A 21,561-nucleotide genomic window follows, 5' to 3' on the forward strand; every position below is an offset into this window, starting at 1 on the left:
CCCTCCATGTTACAGGGAGCCTCCAGAATGAGAGCTCTTTCAAACCAGGGAAATTTTCCTCTAGTATCTAGGAACTGTTTTCCTAAGTCTGTTTCCTTTCTTTCTTCCTTACGGTTCTTTACTTATTCACATTAAATATCCAAACTTTTCTTCAAGGTGTTTTCATTTTTATTACAATCTTCAGGTCTTTGGGTCTTGCGTTTCTAGAGGTAACTACTACTGCACATATTCCATCCAGGCCTCTAATTTGGTCCTCAGGAGTGGCCATTTCCCTCTTTTTCTACTACATTTAATGCATTGGGTTTTTGTTTTAATTTATACAAAGTTTATTTCACACTGATTGAACTTCCTCATGTGCTTTTTCAAAATTAAAGCTGTTATCCATCTCCACCAGCAATTCTTTTTCACCACCACCCACTTCTGAATGTCCTATTTTTCTGTAGACTTCTTTACTATTTTCCTTTGTCTACTCCTTTGCCCTTTTGCACAAGTCAAACTGTGGGACAGTACGAGTGGCAATAAACCTGTGAGCAATACAAGCAAGCCAGTTATCTCTACTTCTGTGGGCTAAGGATGTATTAACCAGAAAGATGCCAGTACCCATACAAACAGGAACGGAGAGCCTACCACGCAGCAGCTCAGCAGGTACTCTGAAGGTAGTCTTCCTAGTACCACACCTGTGATACATCTAAGCCCACAGATCTTTGGGAGGCACTCACATACTCCGTAGAACCCTGTTTAAGATGTAAGGTGCAACCCAGTTTAAATGTGGGTGGAAAGGTATAAGTAGAGGGTGACAGGATGAAGACACAAGCTAGAGGGAAAACTGTAACAGAGCAATACTCATGACAGCGGGGAAGGCTGTAGGAGAACATATGAATAGGCAAGTCCTTGATGGGTGACAGGACATTTAAATCACTGTAATGGGAGGAATGAAAGGATGCTTATTATATGCATACAAGTTTGTGAGATAAAGTACTAAGAAGCCCATGGCTTCTGTTTCCTCCACCAAAAATAGGTAAGGTCACTTCTGGGTGAAGACAGTGAAGTCAAGTGGGATCACAGCTCGATCATACTTAACAGCTAAAGAATTGGTAGGGGACTGAGAAAAAAGGAAAAGCCATAAAGCCATCAGCCACCAAACAAGAAAATATATACCACTTCATGTTAACAAGGAAACCAAAGAAAGAAAGAGATTCAGGTAAGATTTAGATTAGGCTCAAAATAACATCTAGCCCACCCCAGTATAGGGGGAAAAAAGCTTGCAACATTTTAAGAATTCTCACCCAAAATCTAGAACAAAACAAACTGAGGAAATAAGATGTCCACAGAAAAGTCAATGAAAAACCCTTTCCAATTTCCCATATTTCCAAGTATTCCTTTTTTCCAGCACCCTGAACCCACTATGGGAACCATTCAAGGTGTTCTCCCTTAGTAGTAAAATGCACATACAACTAGGAGAGACCTCAGTTTGGGCTCATTATGAAACCTCAGAACACAGCAGTGCTCAGGTCTTTCAACAAAGACTTTTTCCCACTTCCAGTTATTATTGGGCTACAGAAGAGGCAAAGAATACAAGAACTAGCCTGATGTGGGAGCAAATTGGAGAAAACGAGACTCAGAGAAGGTAGAAAGGCTATTATTGTCAAAAAGGAGGATTTACACTTAGTATAGTAAAAGCCCTCATAATCTGTCCTAATGGAACAAGTACAGAATTTTATTTAAAAAAGCACGTTAGAGGGGGGCATTGAAATGATGATCCATACCTTTAAAAAAAAAAAATCTAAAAATATCTAAATGTACGTTCACTCATCTCTTGATAACAAAGCCAAAGATTTTTGTTTTGAGCATGGATCCTTTAAAGTTCATGCTATCTAGTTAGAATTTTCCTGTTGCTATCAAGCTGAGTCACTAGCCTGTGGCTATCTTCCCTGCCACCTTTATTTCTTGTAATTCTCAGTTATTTCAACACTCACATGAGTAATCATGGCCTCAGATCTTTGACTCCCCACCTCAAAGAGCCCTTCTCCTATCTCAGCCACTTCCAAGGTTTTGACTTTTCCTCATCAGTATCAGATCACATCTGAAATCCTGATTTCACACACTCAATCTTCTCACCTTCTTGTCTTTTAGGCTCACTTTTGGCTTCATTTCACTGAAGGTTTCAGTTCATGGGTCAGCACCACTTTCATACAATCCACCACTTCCTCTCCATCATTTATCCCTTGAAGAGCTTAGATTCCATGTTCTGGTACTATAATCATCACCTTTGTGAATATCTTCACCTCCCTGGTCTGTTTCTACTTCTATCAAAAGTTAAAAATCTATTTGCTTTTTCTACACCTGGAATCAAGTACCTAAATGCTGCTGGAAAAAAAAAATCACACCACAGTTTGCCTCGTTTCATTTAAATTTATGACCAATCCCCCAAAAGATACATCACTGCCCAATTCCTACTACGTATTTTTTTCCCCATGGAGTTGTGAGTTCCCATATAATTTCTTCTTTCTCCTCAAATTCCTACATCAACTTGCTTTAATCTACATTAACACCCTCACTTTATTTCATCATCAGTAACCCTTACACTTCCTTTTTTGTACTCAGTGGTGCATTAGGAAATAAAAACATGTAAATAAAAATACAAATACTTTAAAACTGCTTTACAGTCAAAATGACCATAAACATTAGTTATGTCATAATTGAATATGCCATGAGCAAGCCCATTTGATCTTCCCCAACCATTACATACACCAACTTGATAAAATTTCAAACTATTCCATTTTAAATAAAAACACATCATTATTTAACAATTTTAAAAAGAGAAATTGATGCCATTACCATATTTACATTTATAACATGTTAAACTCCATGAAGGCAAGTTCTGTGAGTATACATTATTATATTTTATCACAGTCAATGCTGTATAACCCAATGTGTTTCCATTTGGATTTTTTTTGGCAAATCAATCACAGCCCAATAAAATATTCAAATGTGATTAACTAAACCTCTGATGTCTTCGGTCTTATGTGGCCTGAGCCCTATTTACATTAGTCATGTAATATAAATCAATATTCTCTAGATGATGGTGAATTATAAACTACAGTTCTATGATAAAGTATCTACAAATAATTATGACAGACTCAACACCATAGCCTTCTCTAGAGCTGCTTTTTAAATTTTTTTTTATGGTCACTGAAGGAAATTAACAGTACATTTTCCAACTCACCATAAACACTGATCATTAATTAAAAATAAACGTAAACTGTTTTAGAAAATGAGAAGAAAAAAAGCTTATTTGGCAATGTGCTCTTATATACTAGCACCTTTGAGCCTTAAAAAATCCAACAGCATTTACAACTCCTGCTGTATCTATTTTAGTTATGTGAATGCTCATCTGCCTAAAAGCAGATGATCAAATGAACAGAAGAGCAGGATAAAATACATATTTAGTAGGCACTTATGAACTGAATGGAAATTAAGTTTGAATAGGGCCCATTAAACACTTCATTAAAGGAATTTTGTTGCAAAAGAGTTAAACATTATTACTGGCACCACCAATAATAATACCATGATGTTGTTAATGATTTGATTATATGCGGAGTGCAGTTTGTTTTCAAACTACAAAATGTTAAAATCAGGGTGCCCAAACTGCTGAAAGATAATAGAATTAAGAGTGTATGCTGGTAAATAACATTCTAACAATAAGGACTTGGTAAGTTGGACCATAACCAAACTAAGCTCATTAGAGCATGTAGCTTGTTACTTTTAGGAAGAATTGTGATTCTCTCCATTATTTAACACATTAACAGAAGACTGTAAATGTACTTAACTCTTTAGTTTTCAAAGTGAAAACTTACGTTTATTTTCAAAACAAATACAATGCCTGAAAAATCTCATAAATCCCTTTTTGAAAAGACTGTCATCGTCCATATCCTACACCACAATACAGTTTCTGTATTCTTGGTTGAATGTGTTTTTGGTTGGAAGGATGAAGACTAGGGCAGAAGTGGGGGTGGGAATATACCCAAAACTTATTTACAAGTTGAAACTTAAAAATCCACTGAAATGGAGTAAGAATGAGTAGAACATTTAATCAGGTCACAGGGCCTAAATTTAAGTTCCACTGAAGAACCCACTTTGCATGAGAAATAAACAAACTGGGGGGTAAACAATCATTTATAGTGCCTATACCATGTAAATGAACTACATTATATATAAAGCACTATATAACCAAACTTGGAGGTTAAGTAGCTTTTAGCAAACTTAAACTGGATAGAAATGGAATTCAGTAGCAAACAAAACTCTCAGAGAGATACATCACCTACCTAAATTTGACATAGCATCACTTCACTTTTTGAATTTTGGCAATAAAATTAATCTCCTTAGCTTTACTCATTTAAATGGCATACATTTATATATAACTCTCAAGATCACTCTAATAAACACTACCTAAAATAATACATATAAGCCCCAAAAAATGAATGACCTGAAAGTATTATTGCATATTATGCATTTACTAAATATAATTTTTATACACCTATTATACATTTCCAATTTTTCCTTGGTTATCATTCCAACATATACAGATAGAAACCATGCTGGCATCACTATACAGCCAAATGTGGCAATGGATAGGCCAGAACATACAGGACATGACATTTCAAAATTCCTAATCCAGTTCTTAAGTCAAATTCAGTGATTTTTACTTTTTTATTTCTTAAGTTAATTTACTATGGTTAGGGTAACCAGTTGACTATCAAATCCAAGTGAATAAAAATTCAGTCAAGTAATATTTAAGGCTCATGTAATCAAATTTATTTTTCATGTTTTAATTTTGATCAGCTTTTATAATATTTATAAAATACACTGTTGGTCTCAAAAAGTTTTATAAACTAATTAGTTCAACAACTAAGACTCAGATAATTGTTATCTGACAAAGTGGCATTTTATTTCTGGCCACATAATGTGTATCCTATCATCATTTTCTACTGTTAATACCAATAAAATGGAATTGTTATATAGTAAGAAATATGGAAACTAAATACTCCCTCCCCACCCTCCAAAAAAGAACAATGTATCACTTTAACTTTGTTAGGAGTCACAAAAATTTTTATTTTGGAAAAATATTTCCTTCAATGTTTGATAATGAATTTTATTTAAATGAATAATTTACTTTTCTGTGCAGACCAATTAAAAAGTATGCCTCTTTCCTTTCATAAGCAAACTAATTCTGCATGGCAGATAAGAAATTAATCCTTTACGTTCTTCTACCTTAAAAATTATTATGAAATTTTCCTCATTATGAACTAGTTATTTCTGTATGGATTGTTATCATGCTGCTGTTAAAAAAAAATAAGGATAAGGACACATGGGAAACAAATCATAAACTATAATACTAGTTTATAATGCAATATATTAAACATTGTTTAAATATTAAACAGCAAAATACTCCTATATTAAATAAATAAGACTTGAATTTGTTATGTGGAACTACAGGCCAATACCATCAATAAGGGGTCAGTCTAGTGCAAAGGGTGGCTACCAAGAGGAAAAGTAAAAGCAGGAAAGAAAGAACAAAAGAAGGAAAGCAGGGAGAAGGAAAGAAGGGAGAGAAGGAGGGAGGGCAGAACGGAGAGAAGGAAGGATGGAAGGGAGGGAGGGAAGGAGGGAAGGCGGGAGATGAGGAAATACAACATTTAATACTGGCATTGTTTTCAACAACAAATTAAATCAGTGATTCTCAATCCTTTCTGAACATGAAATTACCTAAACAACTTTTTAAAGATACTGATGATCAGGTCTCAGCACAAATTAAATCAGAATCAGGAATCAGGCAATAAATATTTAAAAGGTCCCCCAAGTGATTCTAACGTGCAGTCAAGGTTGAACCATTAACTGACTGAAACCTACAAGTTTCTTAATGTTACCTGACTCAGAAAAGTGTCCTATGAATAAAGAAATGGGAGTTTTCTTTTACCAATGGGACAAGCAAGGGTGTCTCCAGTTAACAGTAACTTATGGTAAGTCAAGGTCATTAATGTATATACCTCATTTCCATTAAACATCTATCTATGTGTACCTCTTCATTCCCTGTATTTCTGTATTTTCAAACTCCAAGACCTAGTCAAAGTACTTTTTGTAATAAATCAGTCACACTGAAAAGTTCATTAATTCATGCATATAAATATTTACTGAATGCCTACTATGTGCAAGGCACAGTGATAGGTGCTGCTGTAGGACTTGGGAGTCATGAGATAACGAATAATGACTGGCTGAAAAAAAATTGTTTTGGAATTAATGACTATTACATTAATTACATGGACCTAAATGAGGGACTGAACTGCTGAAAAAAGAAAAAGAAAATTAAGTACATACTAAGGGTTTGATTTTAAAATACATACAGCATAGCATATTTGTACTTTTCCTAATGTTCCTTTACAGTATTTCCAGAAGCCTTTGAATATACATAAGGCAAATTCAAGATAGAAAAATAAACCCTGTTTAAAGTAGATGTTCCCAATTTTAACCACACTCTGTATCAAGTAAATTTCATATATGACATAAGTATAAATACTAAAAATTTTTATAGAAAGGTAGTTCTCGTCCACTTGTAGTAGTCTTAACAAGTAATCTTACATTAAAATAGTACAGATTCTAGTCTTTGACGATTTCATCATGGAGAAAGTTTATACAATACATTAATTCATTTTGAAAACAGTTTATATGATGAGAAAGTCTAAAGTGAACAAATTTGAGTTCTTTTGTTTTCAAGAAGAGAGGTGCACAGAAAGGAAGGGGGTACAATCTGTTCAAACCTTATAAATATCCTATAATCTAATAATTTAAAATGCTGACTGCTTTTCTTAAGAACATAGTGAATTCCACATGAATAAATACTTTTTTCTATCCACTATTGGTATGGACTTTTGTGATTACTTTAAAAATAAATAAGTGCTTCTCATTCTTATGATAGCATTAAATTTCAAAATGAAGCTAGGTAATGTCAGCATAACGTAAGAAGGAGCTAAATGTTTACTAAAAAAATGTTCATCTAAGAGAGATCACTGGGGAAAAAATGGAGAAAAAAACGACACAAGATGAACAATCAGCAACAATCCTAATGGCGAAAACTCTTTAGGGGAGTAGAGGTTCCAGTTGCTTTTAAGTAATAAAAGGTGAAATCAAGACTCAAGGAAAATGCTCATTCATTGTACCTTGGATGCAACACTCTAGAGAAGTAGTAAAATATTTTACTAAGTTAAAATATAGGTTTTATATTTTATACGATATTGAATACGCACATAAAAATACCAGTGTTTTTATCTTGTTTCTGTTCAGACACTTAATTAAGCAAATGTGTTCTTTGGTGTCTGGGAGAGTTATCAATATTTAGGGATAATGGAAGATAAGAACTCCAAGATCAACATGCCTAGAAACAGAAGACTCAAAACCTACACCATACATACAAAGTAAGATTCAAAGGTGAACTTATGAGAAAGATAAGAAAGTTAAAGTTACATTGTAGTAGGACTAATAACATTTCTTTCCCCCAAACATACTCTGGCTCCCAAAACAAAAAGTACTACAGCCTATCATGTTTTTAATCTGTCTTCTGAGATTTTTCAAGTGGAAAGATAGCACAGATAGAAATATATCATTCTAAGTTTTAAAATCACCAAAGTCAGTGAGAAAGAAGAATGTACATTCATTCAATGTATTCATTGTAAGTAAAGAAGTCTTGAAAAGGCCGAACAGTTCAATCAAAGCTGAAGAATTGTTCTTGATTTTTCATTATTCTTTTTTAAATAAAGAGTAAGTATAGGTATAGTATACATACAGGCTGACATTCTGATTCATTCAAAATAGTCACATCCCTTTGCTAGTTTTGGAAGTTCCAGAGACTAAAATTTGATACCATTCATAGCATACTATTTTCAATAAAAGGAATTATAGAGCAATGAAAAATCAGAAGATGGCTTAGAGAGCCTTATAACCTCTAAATATACACACATTTATAACCTGCATTTATTTTCTAAAGAAACAAATTTTAAGTAATGCTAATTTAACCAATGGAGAAAAAACTTCTATCAAAATATACAATTTCCGTTACAGACTAGAAGGCTAATATTAAAAAAATAGTTGTAAGCCAAAAAGTTTGCTTATATGGATGACAAGCATCATCCCTTTGAAGCATAAAGCATCAAATAAGGTCTTATAAAAGATGGATCTGTGACCTTCTTCATTTGTAAGTTCTTGATAAATTCATAAAGCTTGAGTCTCAGTCTTTAGGTCAAGGTATATCCATGCTTCTTAATCCAGATCTCCAGAAAAAGGGAAACCAAGTAAAATTCAGAATCTCAAGTGGGATTTATGCTTTACCATGTACCTGGAAAATAATATTATAATAGGTTATAATGATTATAGGAATATTAGAATTTTTAGAAATGTAAAAATAAGTTGACTTTTTTTTTTTAAACTTAAAATTCAAAAGTGAACAGGATGCTTTGTTTTCTAAAAAACTGGAAGCCTGATACTATACTTTGGGAATACAGAATAAGAACTTCTGAAGCCAGAAGAAACATTCCTCTTATTAAATTCTATAATCAGAGCTTCTGGCTAGAATAATAAATGTTTTTCTTTAATATATTATCAATTATAATCACTGGGTTACCTCAGTAACCTCTGACTTTAGAAAACCCTTAATATTCAGCAAGAGACTTACACCAAGAAAGTGACAGATTTTAAAGAGCACCACGAGAATAAATTCAGTGGTACTGTGATCATAAAGCTGTTCTTAAATTTTCCAATTACGAAACTGCTATTACTGTAAAAGGACTTTAAGAATTCTGTTTATGGGGCGCCTGGGTGGCGCAGTCGGTTAAGCGTCCGACTTCAGCCAGGTCACGATCTCGCGGTCCGTGAGTTCGAGCCCCGCGTCAGGCTCTGGGCTGATGGCTCGGAGCCTGGAGCCTGTTTCCGATTCTGTGTCTCCCTCTCTCTCTGCCCCTCCCCCGTTCATGCTCTGTCTCTCTCTGTCCCAAAAATAAATAAAAAAAAAAAAAAAAAAACAAAAAAAACGTTGAAAAAAAGAATTCTGTTTATAACAGTAATTAAAATAAATTCAAAACCTCAATTCCTTTCACAGGCTACCCTTAACTCAAATCCAGTCAGAGACCTTTTGATGCTGGCAAAAAAACAAAACAAACAAACAAACAAACAACAACAAAAAACCCTGCAGGGAATCATATAAATCCAAGCCCCTGGGATAGATAGAACACAAGGTTCAAAAAGGTCACACAGTTCATTACAGCCAGATCATAAAATCTAGGTCTTCTGACTCAGAGTTTACTGTTCTTTCTAACAAGCTTATAAGCCCTTTCTCCATCTATTTCTGAAATCAGTACAACAAAGATATTTATTAATATCTACTAGAGATCAGCATCAGACAATGTTCAAAAAAGGAAACTGGGGATATGTATACAATTTTAAAGAGCTTAAAATCTAACTGAGGAGAAAGGAAAATTACTATAATAAAGCAGAAGTAAATGAATTTTAGGATCAGAATTACCTATCCAATGTTTCCCAGAACCGTAAGAAAACTGGTCTATCCAAATGACGTTTGTGATAGCTGAGTTCTAATACTGTTACATCCCATTTCTGAACGTTTGGATCTAGACGAACTTCATCATATTTGAGATGGAAGGCTTTAACTGTATGGGGGGAAATAATATTTTTAATTCAAACCGCAATCAAAATTATAAAAATATTTTATAAAAGAATAAAAACACCCCAATATAGACATTAACAAAAAAAAATTTTTTCAAAAGAAAACAAAAACTTTTTAAAAAAAACAATCTTTCTTCAACCAGATGAAGCTACATTATAAACCAAGAGACTTTTGAAATAGATTCTACTAAGTACTGTGGTATCCTCAAAAACATTCAACAAATACCTACCAAGGATTGGGTCACTGGGACTGAAATGAGGAATAATGCGTATTATGAGGCTAATAAAATGCATATGGTCTTGTGAAGGATAATAATAAGAAAAAAACTATTCAAATACAGTATGATAAAGATAGGAGTGTACCACAGAAACATAAAAGAGTATCTTACCCAGACCATGGAGTTCAGAAAGTCTTGCGTAGGTAATGATATCTAACGTAAGACCTAAAGGCTGAGTAAGAATTAAGCAAACACAGAAAGTGACTTTTGTTTAGCATGAACATGCTCAAAGAGAAAACAGTTTCATCTAGGAACTAAAGAAATTTAATGGAACTGCATCATACAAAGTAATGTAAAGAATGAGCAAAAGGTAAGACCCCAGATTCAGAACACTGCTGGCCTTGTAGGCCATATTAAAGAGTTTGGATTTTCATCTAAGAGATATGGAGAATCACTGCAAAGTGTTTAGTAGCGACTACTGATACAATTTAACAATCTAGAGAAGAAAGAGATTTGCTCAACTAGGGAGAATATACATGCCTGGCAAGAGAAAGATTCAAGAAATAATTAGGGGAGTGAGAACGAATGGGACTTGGTAAGAAATGATGAAAAGGGAAAAAGAAAAATTTGGAAAGTTACCTAGAAGGACATAATTAAATGATATAAAAAGCAAGTCTAGCAAAGATCAAGAAGAGGATTTCAGGCATAAGAACAGTGGTAAAGGGCTTTGAAATGAAAGCAAGCTTGGCACACACCCTATAAACAAGAATAACTTCTTCTGTAGACAATGTCCTATACTGTAAAATTTGGCTATGGTAAAAAAAATCTGAATTTGTTCCAAATGTGATAGTAAACCACTAGAAAGTGATTAAAGCAAGAAGATGAAATTATCTGATTTTCATTGTTAACAGTTAATTCTAGTGTCGGGTGAATAAAAGACTCTAGCGGGCAAATCCTCCCAGCTGGTGTATCCTACAAAAGGTTAACAAATGGACCATAAAATACTGACTTTGAATCTCTCTCCCTGATCATCCAGTTGAATCTTACTTTTGTATCTGCAGTTTACCATCAGTGAAGCTTCTGTTTTACAGGTACACACGTAAGAGTTAGCTTTTCTTTCCATTAATTTTTTTTTTTTGTATATAAGATATGATTGTTGCCATTGTCATCATCTAGTATTAGGGGTTTCTAAAGAGAAAAATGATTGACTTCATTCATTTTTTTGATAGCTATGTTATGGACTGTTTATTCCACATTGCTTGCTAGCCTACTGGCTTTGGATGTTAACAATGAATCGAAGTGTAATTCTTGATGCAAATCCAAAATGAATCATTTGTGCTCACAAACAGAAACACTTAAACATTACTTCTGAACTATTTGCTTTTCCAATTAAAGGTCCCCTCACCAAACACATCATTCATTTTGAGTTTAATTCAATTTAATGAATTAAACTGATTCATTAAAGGGGCTATACATTATAGCTTCAAAAAACCCATTTTCAAAATATTTACATGTGTAAACATTTTTTAATTTAGAAAATTTTTAAATTAAATGAAGTCAACAGTTTCAATACTTCCTATTTTCCTTACTACATGTTTCACTTTTCTAATTTTCTCATTATGATTTGTTTTAAATCATTCTCTCTCTTTTTTTTTTTTTGAGAGAGAGAGAGAGAGAGAAGGAGAGAGAAGGGAGGCACAGAACCTGATGCAGGGCTCGATCTCACGAACTGTGAGATCATGACCTGAGCTAGAGATCAAGAGTTGGACAGTTAACTGACCAAGCCACCCAAGCGCCCCTACCTTAAATCATTCTTAAAAATATATTAGTTATATTTTTAAAAATCATTTATCTAAATCTATAAAAGCATACAGTACTCCACTCCCTACTTTCAATAGATTTAGTTTATACAGTATTTATTCCACCAGAACAGACAACTTTTAAAATTAATGGTGAAACATTAGAGTGTAAAAAGTCTAAGTCACAAATAAGAAAGCATAAGGCTTCTCTCATTATACAAAAATTTTATTGGTATGAAGCTGTGATGGCAAGCAAACTTACACCAAGACATTATACAAAACATCTTTCTGATTCAGAAAAAGACTTTTAGTTTACAAACCTCAGCAAAAAAATAGAACAAATGAAGTTCTTTTATAAGAAAGCCAGTCTTCTAACTGGTAGCACAATGAATACTGATGCAAAGTATTTCACACAATTCAGAATTGTTCATTTTTTACAAACTGCATGAATCTTGTCAACATTATTTTACAGGAACAAAGAAGCAAAAGAAATAGACAAAATGCTCTTGAATAATATTTAGTAGGTACAAAGGTGGCACATCAGATGACAAAGGGGCAACATAATCTAGAAGATTAATGAAAACTTTTTCTCAATGATAACCACCAAAATTTGAAGAAATCATCATTTAAAAATCTTGATCAACAAATACATGTAGCTACCTCAAACATAAAAATATTTTTAAAAAGCTATATGCAGTTGTAAGCTCAAATTTCTTGTAACGTTTAAAAGATTTTATTTGCCCATTTTATACAAGTCAATACTTAATATCTTCTGAAAAATTTTGGATTTTACTATTATGCAATATGAATAAAAAATAGTACAAGCTTTTACCATGGCCCATATAGATGCTCCTGTTAAAACCCTCAGTTTTCCGCTATGCTATATAGATGTTACCATTTTCTAAGTGTGTTATGGGGCAAAGGGTGAAAACCTAGAAAAGGCAAGAGTAAAAACAAGGAGATCAACTAAAAGCTAAGAGATAATAATACTCCTAGGTTTCTAGCTTAGACAAATTACTAAAGAAAACTAAATGAGGAAAAGAAACAGTTTGAGAATGAGGGAGAGAACAAGACGATTCCATATGGAACAAGCTGAGTCTGACGTACCAACAGGACCTCACAGAAGAGTTATCTGGTAATTACTGAGATATACAGGCCCAGAATATACGCTAGAAACCTTAGAATAAGGGGAGGGATATAGATGATAATTGAAAGCTATCAGATCTCCTTGAGAGAGTATCTATACTTAAAGGAAAAGAGAAACAAAATATTAACAGGTAGTTGAAAGCCAGAGGAAAAGTAGCTAGAGTCTGAAAAAAGAGTAATAAGCCTTGGAAAAGAAGGTTTTAAGTCTGATAAGGAGGTCAAAGGGATCTAATATCTGGGTCACTGGTAAGTTTGGTGAGAACAGTTTAGTGGAGAGCAAGAAAGCTGAACAGAGGACTGAGAACTGAATAGAAAATGAGTTAGTAAAGACATTTCTTTCAAAATTTCATAAAAGGAAAAAGAAAAGGAGCTTTGAAGTCAGGAGAAAGGGTTTTATTTTATCAGGAGAAAGGGTTTTATTTTAAGAGAGAAGAGGCAAGAGTACCTTCATTTTCTTATTTGAGAGAGAGAGAGAGAGAGAGAGAGAGAGGGAGCGCGCGCGCGCACGCACACACTCACACGGGTGGGGGTGGGGGAGAAAGAGAATATATTCCTAGCAGGTTCCACATGCAGTGTGGAGCCTAACATGGGGCTTGATTCCACAACCCTGGGATCATGACCTGAACCAAAATCAAGAGTCGGATTTACTTTCACGGTAAATGCTGACAGAAAGGATTCAGTAAAGAAGGAAGATTAAAAAGAGAGTAATTCATGGAAGAAAATCATAACTTTGTTAAAAAAAAAAAAAAGACTCAAGTTATCTAAATTTCAGAAGACTACCAATATGAACGAAACTACTACATCATTATATTCTAAATGAAATTTAGACAGCATTTACAAAGGCATAATCATTTTTTTTATTAAAACACTATTCAACAGGCAAGCAAATAGGTAAAATACTCGTGTTCATGGATACTTTACTTTCATTAAAATCCCCATTCTCTACCTTTAACTTTCTATTTATCAACTCTGTAGCTTCAGAAATAACATAAAAAGCTCTCATAATATTAGTAATATTAGAATAATTAATTAAAATGAATGAAGGCAGAACAGAATAAATGAGTAAAGCTTTCAAGCTTGGGTAGTTTCTATCTTGGAAGAATGGTAATACCACTAACAAAAACTGAGGCTGCTTTAAAAGAGGCTGGATTTTACAGTAGCACACTCTACGTTCATAATAACTGAAGCTGTTACTTCTAATAAACATACTTGTTTCATTAGAATGGTTTTTTAAAAACAATTTTACTGTGGTTACTAACTTAATTGGGTACTTGAATTAAATAATAATTGGAATATCTCTACCAGCAAAAAAAATAGACCAGATTAATCTACATTTGGTATATACTGATATATTAATATACCAAAAGAAGCCACATGAAATCCATTAATTTAACAGGTATCTATTGAATGCTTCCTTTATGCCACGCCCTCTTCTGTGCTGACAATACAAGAGCAAACAAGGCAGAAAAGGCTCCTCCCATTAAGCAACTTGCCATTATAACCAGGAAGACTGAAAATAAAGATATAAATACAAGATAATACCAAACAGCAGCAAGTACTATCATGAAAATAAAAGGGCTTAATGAGTAACTGGGAGGAGGTAATGGCTTTCCAGGATGGCCAGACAAGGATTCTCTAAAGGAGAGAATATTTGAATTTAGAGTTGAATGAAAAGAAAAAGTCAATCATGCTACAATCATTCAAGACAGTGGAAACAGCTGGTAAAAATCATATGGCACTTCAAATTACAGCTATACACTACTGTTAGCAAAAGTCAACCCATTTAAAAACTAGTCATCAGTTTTAATAAAAATATATGGACGTGCAAAAATATTAATGCTTTTGAAGTTTAAGGCCTAAAGTAATTCTATTTAACTCAGGGGATAATTCACTTTTAGATATAAGTACACAAAAAATAATAATGTCCAAAAAAAAAAAAAAAAAAAAAAAAAAGTAGTCCACAGGTGCTTAAAAATTAAAATATATTAATAGGAATCCTTTGATACACACATCGTATATGCACAGCCATAGATGGCTTTCTCTTACATAAAGCAAGAGCATTTCTATATTGTTAAATGTAGGAATATTTAAAGTAAAAGTAAAAATAAAGAGAATCTTACTTTTAGCAAATATGTCAACTGGTGATCCATCAGGCAAAAGCCATGGCCAGCCTTTGAACTGCCATGCAGGACCCTGCACAAAAACTGCTACAACCCGATCCCTATAAACAGAAAAGGGGGGAGGGTTAGAATAGAGAGAGAGTATCTCATAGATGAACTTTGGTTACTGTAAATCCTTAAGAAAAGGACTTAATGATTCATGTGATATAGTCTCCTGTCAACACATCTGTGAGGCAAACAAAGTCCATTACCACAACTCTTCATTACGTTACCATTAAAATACATTAATGATTGCTATACGTCTCATGCACTGCACCTGGGTCTTTTAAACATAATTACATACACAATCCTTATATGCAATCTTTTTAACCTTTTAATTTGCCCTTCTCCTAGACTAACAGGCCCACTCTTCCAATGCAATAGGGAACACTGGTGGATGTATTAATTGAAAAAGTTGGTTTTAAAAGGAAATCATTTAATTCAAGTAGATCTTAAATATTTTACATTAATTAAAAACATTATAAATAACTCACCAATCATTTTATGAAGCCCCAAGGCCTTATTTTTGAGTTCTTCTGAGTATTTGGAAAATAATTTGAGTATAGAAACCATCAGACTTCTTAAAAATTTTTCCAATTGTTTTACAACTGTTTCACTCACCCTAATTTTTTTTTTTTTTTTATTTTTGTAGGAGAAAGAGACAGAGTGTGAGGAGGGGAGGAGCAGAGAGAAAGGGAGACACAGAGTCCGAAGCAGGATCCAGGCTCTGAGCTGTCAGCACAGAGCCTGACACGGGGCTCAAACTCACAAACCGTGAGATCATGACCTGAGCTGTAGTCGGATGTTCAACCGACTGAGCCACCCAGGTGCCTAGTCTATAAGTGTTTTTCTAAAAACGCAAGTTTTTCTAAAACCTTGTTTTTCTAACTGTTAGACTTTATTTTTCTGAAAAGAACAAATCTTTTTCTAGGCCCTCATATTTCATTAGTTCACAAAATATTTAATTAAATTGAGAAATTATAAGTGTAAGAGTCATGAACAGCTTATGCCTAGAACTAAAGAGGTGGAAACAAAACCATAACAAACAGTAACAGTTAACATTAATAAGATTATGAACATTCACTATGTGCCAGTGTTGTTCTAAGCACCTTACACAGTACCTATGTTAATACACTGAATCTTCCAAAAAATCCAATGAGGTGAGTGCTATTATTACCCTATTTTACAGATGAGGAAACAGAAGGGCATGGACAGTCCATTTGCAGAAGAGAAATGAAGGGAAGAAGAGGAGGAGTGAGAAGAAGAAAGGGAGGGAATGGCTGATCCTGTGCCCCGGTTATGCTACTGTTCCTGGGTGAGGACTGATAAATCATGAGAACAGCCATTTTAGCAGTATTATGGAAATCATTTTAACCTTACAACTCCCTGAAATGGTCTTAGGAATGCCCAGAGGTCCAAGATCACATTTTTAATAACCATTGCATTAGATGAAGACTCTACACATCCAACAAAGAATTAAACCAGGGCTACCTTCTATTCAGGTAAAAGATCTACAGCAACAATTCAAGTTACTGTGAAAAACCACAGCTTAAAATTCTAACCTGCTCAAAATTTCTAAGGCTAAAATGAAATCTTAAATTAAAAATCTCCTCCTTTCATGGAATACATGTCCCATACTGCCAAATGATCTTTGGTAACAGAGCTCACTATTAAATGACCTCTTAATTTCATGACCTAGCTTTAGCCATACAATGGTTGAAAGCAGAAGGTACCTCCCAAACTAAAGGAAATTTGTTGGAGAGACATCACCTAGATCCTACTGGGCCTCACAGGGTTAGCATGTAAGAGGGATAATATAAATACTACTCTTGGTGAATTCTTGAAAGGATTAACAGAGAAGGAAAGAAGAAAGGTAAGGAAAATATTCCTAAGTTAAGATACCAATGACTAGGGACCTAGCTAATATATACAAGCATTATTCTGTAGCACAGTGAGATGGCACTTGTACACACTGTATTACCATTTTCTGCAAATAACTGCAAACATGTAATACTAATATGGAATAACTTTCTTACAAGTTTTAAACTTGATAACTGACGTTCTCATTTTACTTCATATAATAAATTTTTAACATACTTATATTCTCAATGCCCTGACTTCCTAATGTGTGAAGACTGGTAAGTACCTCAAAGGTAAATTTCAGTTAATGCATCAATGTGTTGCATTCTCTTACGTCACACAGAGATGCACTCTCAAGACTGTTTTTACTCTACCTTATATTAATAAAATGTAAGATAATTCATGTATCTGAGCTAATAGACACTGTTAAAAATACCTAAATATTTTATTAAAGAACATTTTAATGCAATTAAAGAGCTAAACCGGAGTAGGGTGATCATGTTATTTTTATTAATAAATTAGTCCTCATAATAAAAGTAACAATTTCTTCACTTATCATTTCTTACTCCAAAATGTGAATTCTCCAAAACAAAAAACTAAAACAATAGGTTCTCAAAACATTAGTCTATTTGTAAGTTTTGTTCTAAAAGCTGATCCAGAACAAATAAACAGTGTTAAGAATTTTTACTAAATTTTCCAGAAGTCAGTGTTTCTTATACGTAAAATAATGTTTAGCTATCCAGAATACAAATTTATTTAGGTATTTCTAAAACATGGACATTATTAATGACCAAGTTAGACACTAACAATGTCTTCAGGAATAGTTTCTATCTAGAACTCATGACAAAACTTGACACTTTTTAATTATACAAAAAAATTAATGACTACATAAAATAGAAATAATCTTACCAGTCTTGAGGCATAAGTTTAAGCGGCTGGTCTACTACTCTATAAGGAACTGTGACACTAATTGCAGTGCCCCCTGGTTGCATCTGATCTTTTCTTCTCTGTATTAAAGTTTCATTTTCTCGTTGGCAGCCTTGTTTCTTCTTTTCATCTGATGGGACAAATCTTTGAAAAAACAGAGATGAAAAAAGGTCAAATGGTTCAGTGGGACACAAATGGGAAAATAAGTTAGAAATTATTTTTAAAATACTGATAGTTTTAAACCAAACCTTTTTTCTTTCTTTTTTTTTTAAATGAACCTGCTTCTGCATGTACAGATTACAATGTGTAGAGAGTATAATCTTTCTTCCCATGCCAAATAGTACTCAGCTCACTTAGTCCATAAGTTGGCTCACACAGAGACACACACAATTTATGTTCCTTCATCTAGCACTTAGCATTCTCCAAAGTTACATAAAAGACCATACTAATCCTTGGTTTTTCAAATGTTATTAGAAGGATATTCTATTATAAATCAAAAGGTCACTTGAAATAAGATGTGGCTTCTTCCCAGATACGTGACTTAGTATATCCAAGAGCTTCACAAAATATCCCTTTTCATGGATTATGACTAAGCAAAATTAGAAAAATGCCATCTAATTTCAGGGTTGCTTTGCAAATTTTTAAGGAGGAAATTAAATAAGTGTATGCTAATTGTCTTAGTAAATACTGCTAGTAATTTAGTAAATTACCAACTCTACCATGTGATTCAATTCTCCACTGTACCATCAACAGATTATCTTCAAATATAACTTAGCAATCTACAGAGCTGTTGCCACCTCTAGATTGTTGGGTGTTCACAAAGCATTTCAAAACAGTCTTTTTTTTTTTTTAGCTGCATACTCCTAATACACAGTCTATTAGCATATTTTATTAAAGTCCTTTGAAAATTTTGAATATCACATGCTGGATTCATCATTAGTAAAACTAGTCTCATACTCATGAAGGTCTTTAGTAGATGGTGACTGTGATAAACAAAACTTCATTTCTGAGCTATTTTCATATCCATGGATCTAATCTAATGGAAATCTAATGGAAAAGTTAAGATATCCATAAATTTAAAAATTTCCTCCAGATAATAATTTTGCTCCCTATGGATTCAGTTTATTTATAAATCAAGCCTACTTAGAAAATGCCAAATATAGGAGCGCCTGGGTGGCTCAGTTGGTGACTTCGGCTCAGTTCATGATCTTGTGTTTCATGAGTTAGGGCCCCACATCGGGCTAACCGCTTTTGGATCCTCTATCCCCTTCTTTCTGCTCCTTCCCCACTTGAGTGTGTACTCAAAAATAAACATCTTTAAAAAAACAAAAAAGGAAGTGCCAAATACTAACACTCTGAATCATTAAACATGTTAAAATTAATATACATGCACTGTTGGAAACAGTTTTAATATAAAGCTACAACAAAATGTATTAAGTGAACAGTAATACACTGTGCTAAGTTACACAATATACATAGTTGTACAAAACACCGTCCCTGCCCTCTTGAAGCTTATGCTCCAGATACAAAGAACAAAGTTGTCTCACTGGCAAGTGAAAGATGCTTTATTTCAATCCTCTCTATCCAGATGGGATTAAAATGCTAACATTCTTAAATATAATACTGAATCTATTTTCTAGCTTTTGAAATTGTAAATGTTATAAAAGTATACAATTACTTATAAACTTTAATAAATTACTATACACACACACACACGAGTGATTTATAATATCCAACTTTAATGTCTATTAAACACCTAATTCAACTTCTAAAGCATAAGGAAGGAGTTACATAGCATTTGCAGGTTCACTTATTTGCTGATAAAAGTTTTATTGAGGTTCAGAGTATTAACATGGTTCTTTAACATCCTACAACTAATGCCCTACAATTTTTACATGCGCTAGTATTTTTAATTTCTGAATATATCTAGGTCTTTCTTTAGGATAGCAGCCTTCTGTATAGTAAAATGTGTCTGTATTTCAAAATGCTTTTCAGCTTTGATCTCATGTATTAACACAAGGATAGATCTTCTAACCTACTCTCCTAAACTTAAAGTTAGAATAACAATGTAGACTTTTCCGTCCATTGAAGGCGCTGGCAAACTAATTAAGCTCAAGCTATTTTATTTCACTCAGTTCCTGGAATAGGAAATAAAGGTCAAATTCTGCTCAAGAGAGGGAATCTAACATAAGTTCCTTCTTTCATAAAGGTAGGACTCTCAGGGGTTAAGTTCAGTATAATGGTAAACTAGAAATAAACCCACTGCCCACTCTTTTTCCTGTCCCCTAGCTCTTATCAACGCCCTGGCAAATGCAAGGAAAATCAAATCTCCGAATTGTAAATTGGCCCTTGCTTGAATCTAAAGCAGGAATTAACCACCCTGACCACAATAACTAATTGAGAAATAAACACATTATCCAAGCCAGGCCAATGAGACTTAATCCTGGATTTTTGCTGGAATTATTGGAAAACAGGCACTGTCCTTCTACTGTGCTAGATAACCTGGAGTTTTTGATAGTCATCTTCAACCCTGAAGGGGGAGAACCCAAGAGATGGAAAGACCAACCCCTGATGATATCATTTTAGCACTGTGTCAGAAGCCAGGACTGTTCAGTCATGTTGAGCCAAATAAGTTATTTTTTGGTAAAGCTACTACAAATTGGTATTTATCACTTCCAATTTAAAGTGTTCTAACAAATACAACCAGAAATGCACATGTGATATGGTAGATGGATATATGTAATTTGGAGAAATATTATGATGTCCACTGACTCATCCAATATTTGCAATTTATTTATTCTATTTTACATTCCATGAGTGAAGGAGTATGGGTGATAGGACTAAAGTCACTACTATCTAAACTGGTACAGTTCTAGTGAAATAACTATGTTAGTATTGTCAAAGAATAAAATGCAAATAGTTGATATAGCCAAGTTAAGTTCCAAACTGTATGTTATTTTTAAAACAGAGCAAGTTTATGAATATTTCCCAGCAGGTTAAAAATACAGTTTTCCTTTTCCTAAATAAAAGAAGTTGAAATTTGAAAAGTAGAGAAAAGACAAGAAAAAGCAACAATGTCTGGATGTTAAAAACCCTCAAACTGAAAATTTAATTTAAAGTGATATAATATTGGCAATGCTCCTAGGTACTTTGCAAACACAAATGTAAACCTTTCCTGGAGTCCCCTCCACCCCTGCCATCCACCCACCTTCAATTTGGAACTCAAAGAATTTCCACAGAAAAAAACTCCAAGGAAAATGAACCGTAAATGAGTAAATGAAGACAATCAAAAATATTAAATGTACTAAAAAACTAAACATGCAGGGAAATGAGAGGCATTGTGAATGAAACAACAGTCAAAACAGTCAAGAGAAAAGGTAACTAAGGACTTCAAATGCAAATATCAAAGATCAAAGCTTACAAAACAAGCTTGCAAATATGTACAGGAGAAAAATTTATTTTGAAAGAGACCAAAGATTTGAAAAAGAACTAAATAGAACCACTGAAATTGAAAAAGTCCCAAAAAAGAGAAGGGAAAAGGGGGGGTGGGGGGAGGCAACACAGAGGTATTATCTAAAGCAATAAGGGCCAAGACTCAGAATTGATGAAAAACACAAATCCATACATTCAATTTTAATGAATCCCAAAATGGGATATATAAGAAATCTACATCTAGGCAGAGCAGATAAATTTAAAATGGTCTTTAAAATAACCAGGTAAAGCAGA

General features: G+C 33.6%; 1 protein-coding gene across 1 annotated transcript in view; it reads right to left on the bottom strand.

The window, feature by feature from the left end:
• Positions 1–108: 108 nt before the first annotated feature.
• CDC73 (cell division cycle 73) overlaps positions 109–21,561 on the bottom strand; it is a 137,511-nt gene continuing 116,058 nt past the window's right edge. Inside the window, exons 14-17 of the mRNA XM_042926080.1 lie at positions 17,818–17,979; positions 15,010–15,110; positions 9,569–9,710; positions 109–8,386 (exon numbers count right to left, since the gene is read on the bottom strand). Of these exons, the coding sequence (XP_042782014.1) occupies positions 8,350–8,386; positions 9,569–9,710; positions 15,010–15,110; positions 17,818–17,979 (442 nt within the window). The 3' untranslated portion in view covers positions 109–8,349. The remainder of the gene's footprint in view (positions 8,387–9,568; positions 9,711–15,009; positions 15,111–17,817; positions 17,980–21,561) is intronic.

The sequence above is a fragment of the Panthera leo genome, chromosome F3 (assembly GCF_018350215.1).
Source record: "Panthera leo isolate Ple1 chromosome F3, P.leo_Ple1_pat1.1, whole genome shotgun sequence".
NCBI classification, from domain to species: domain Eukaryota; kingdom Metazoa; phylum Chordata; class Mammalia; order Carnivora; family Felidae; genus Panthera; species Panthera leo.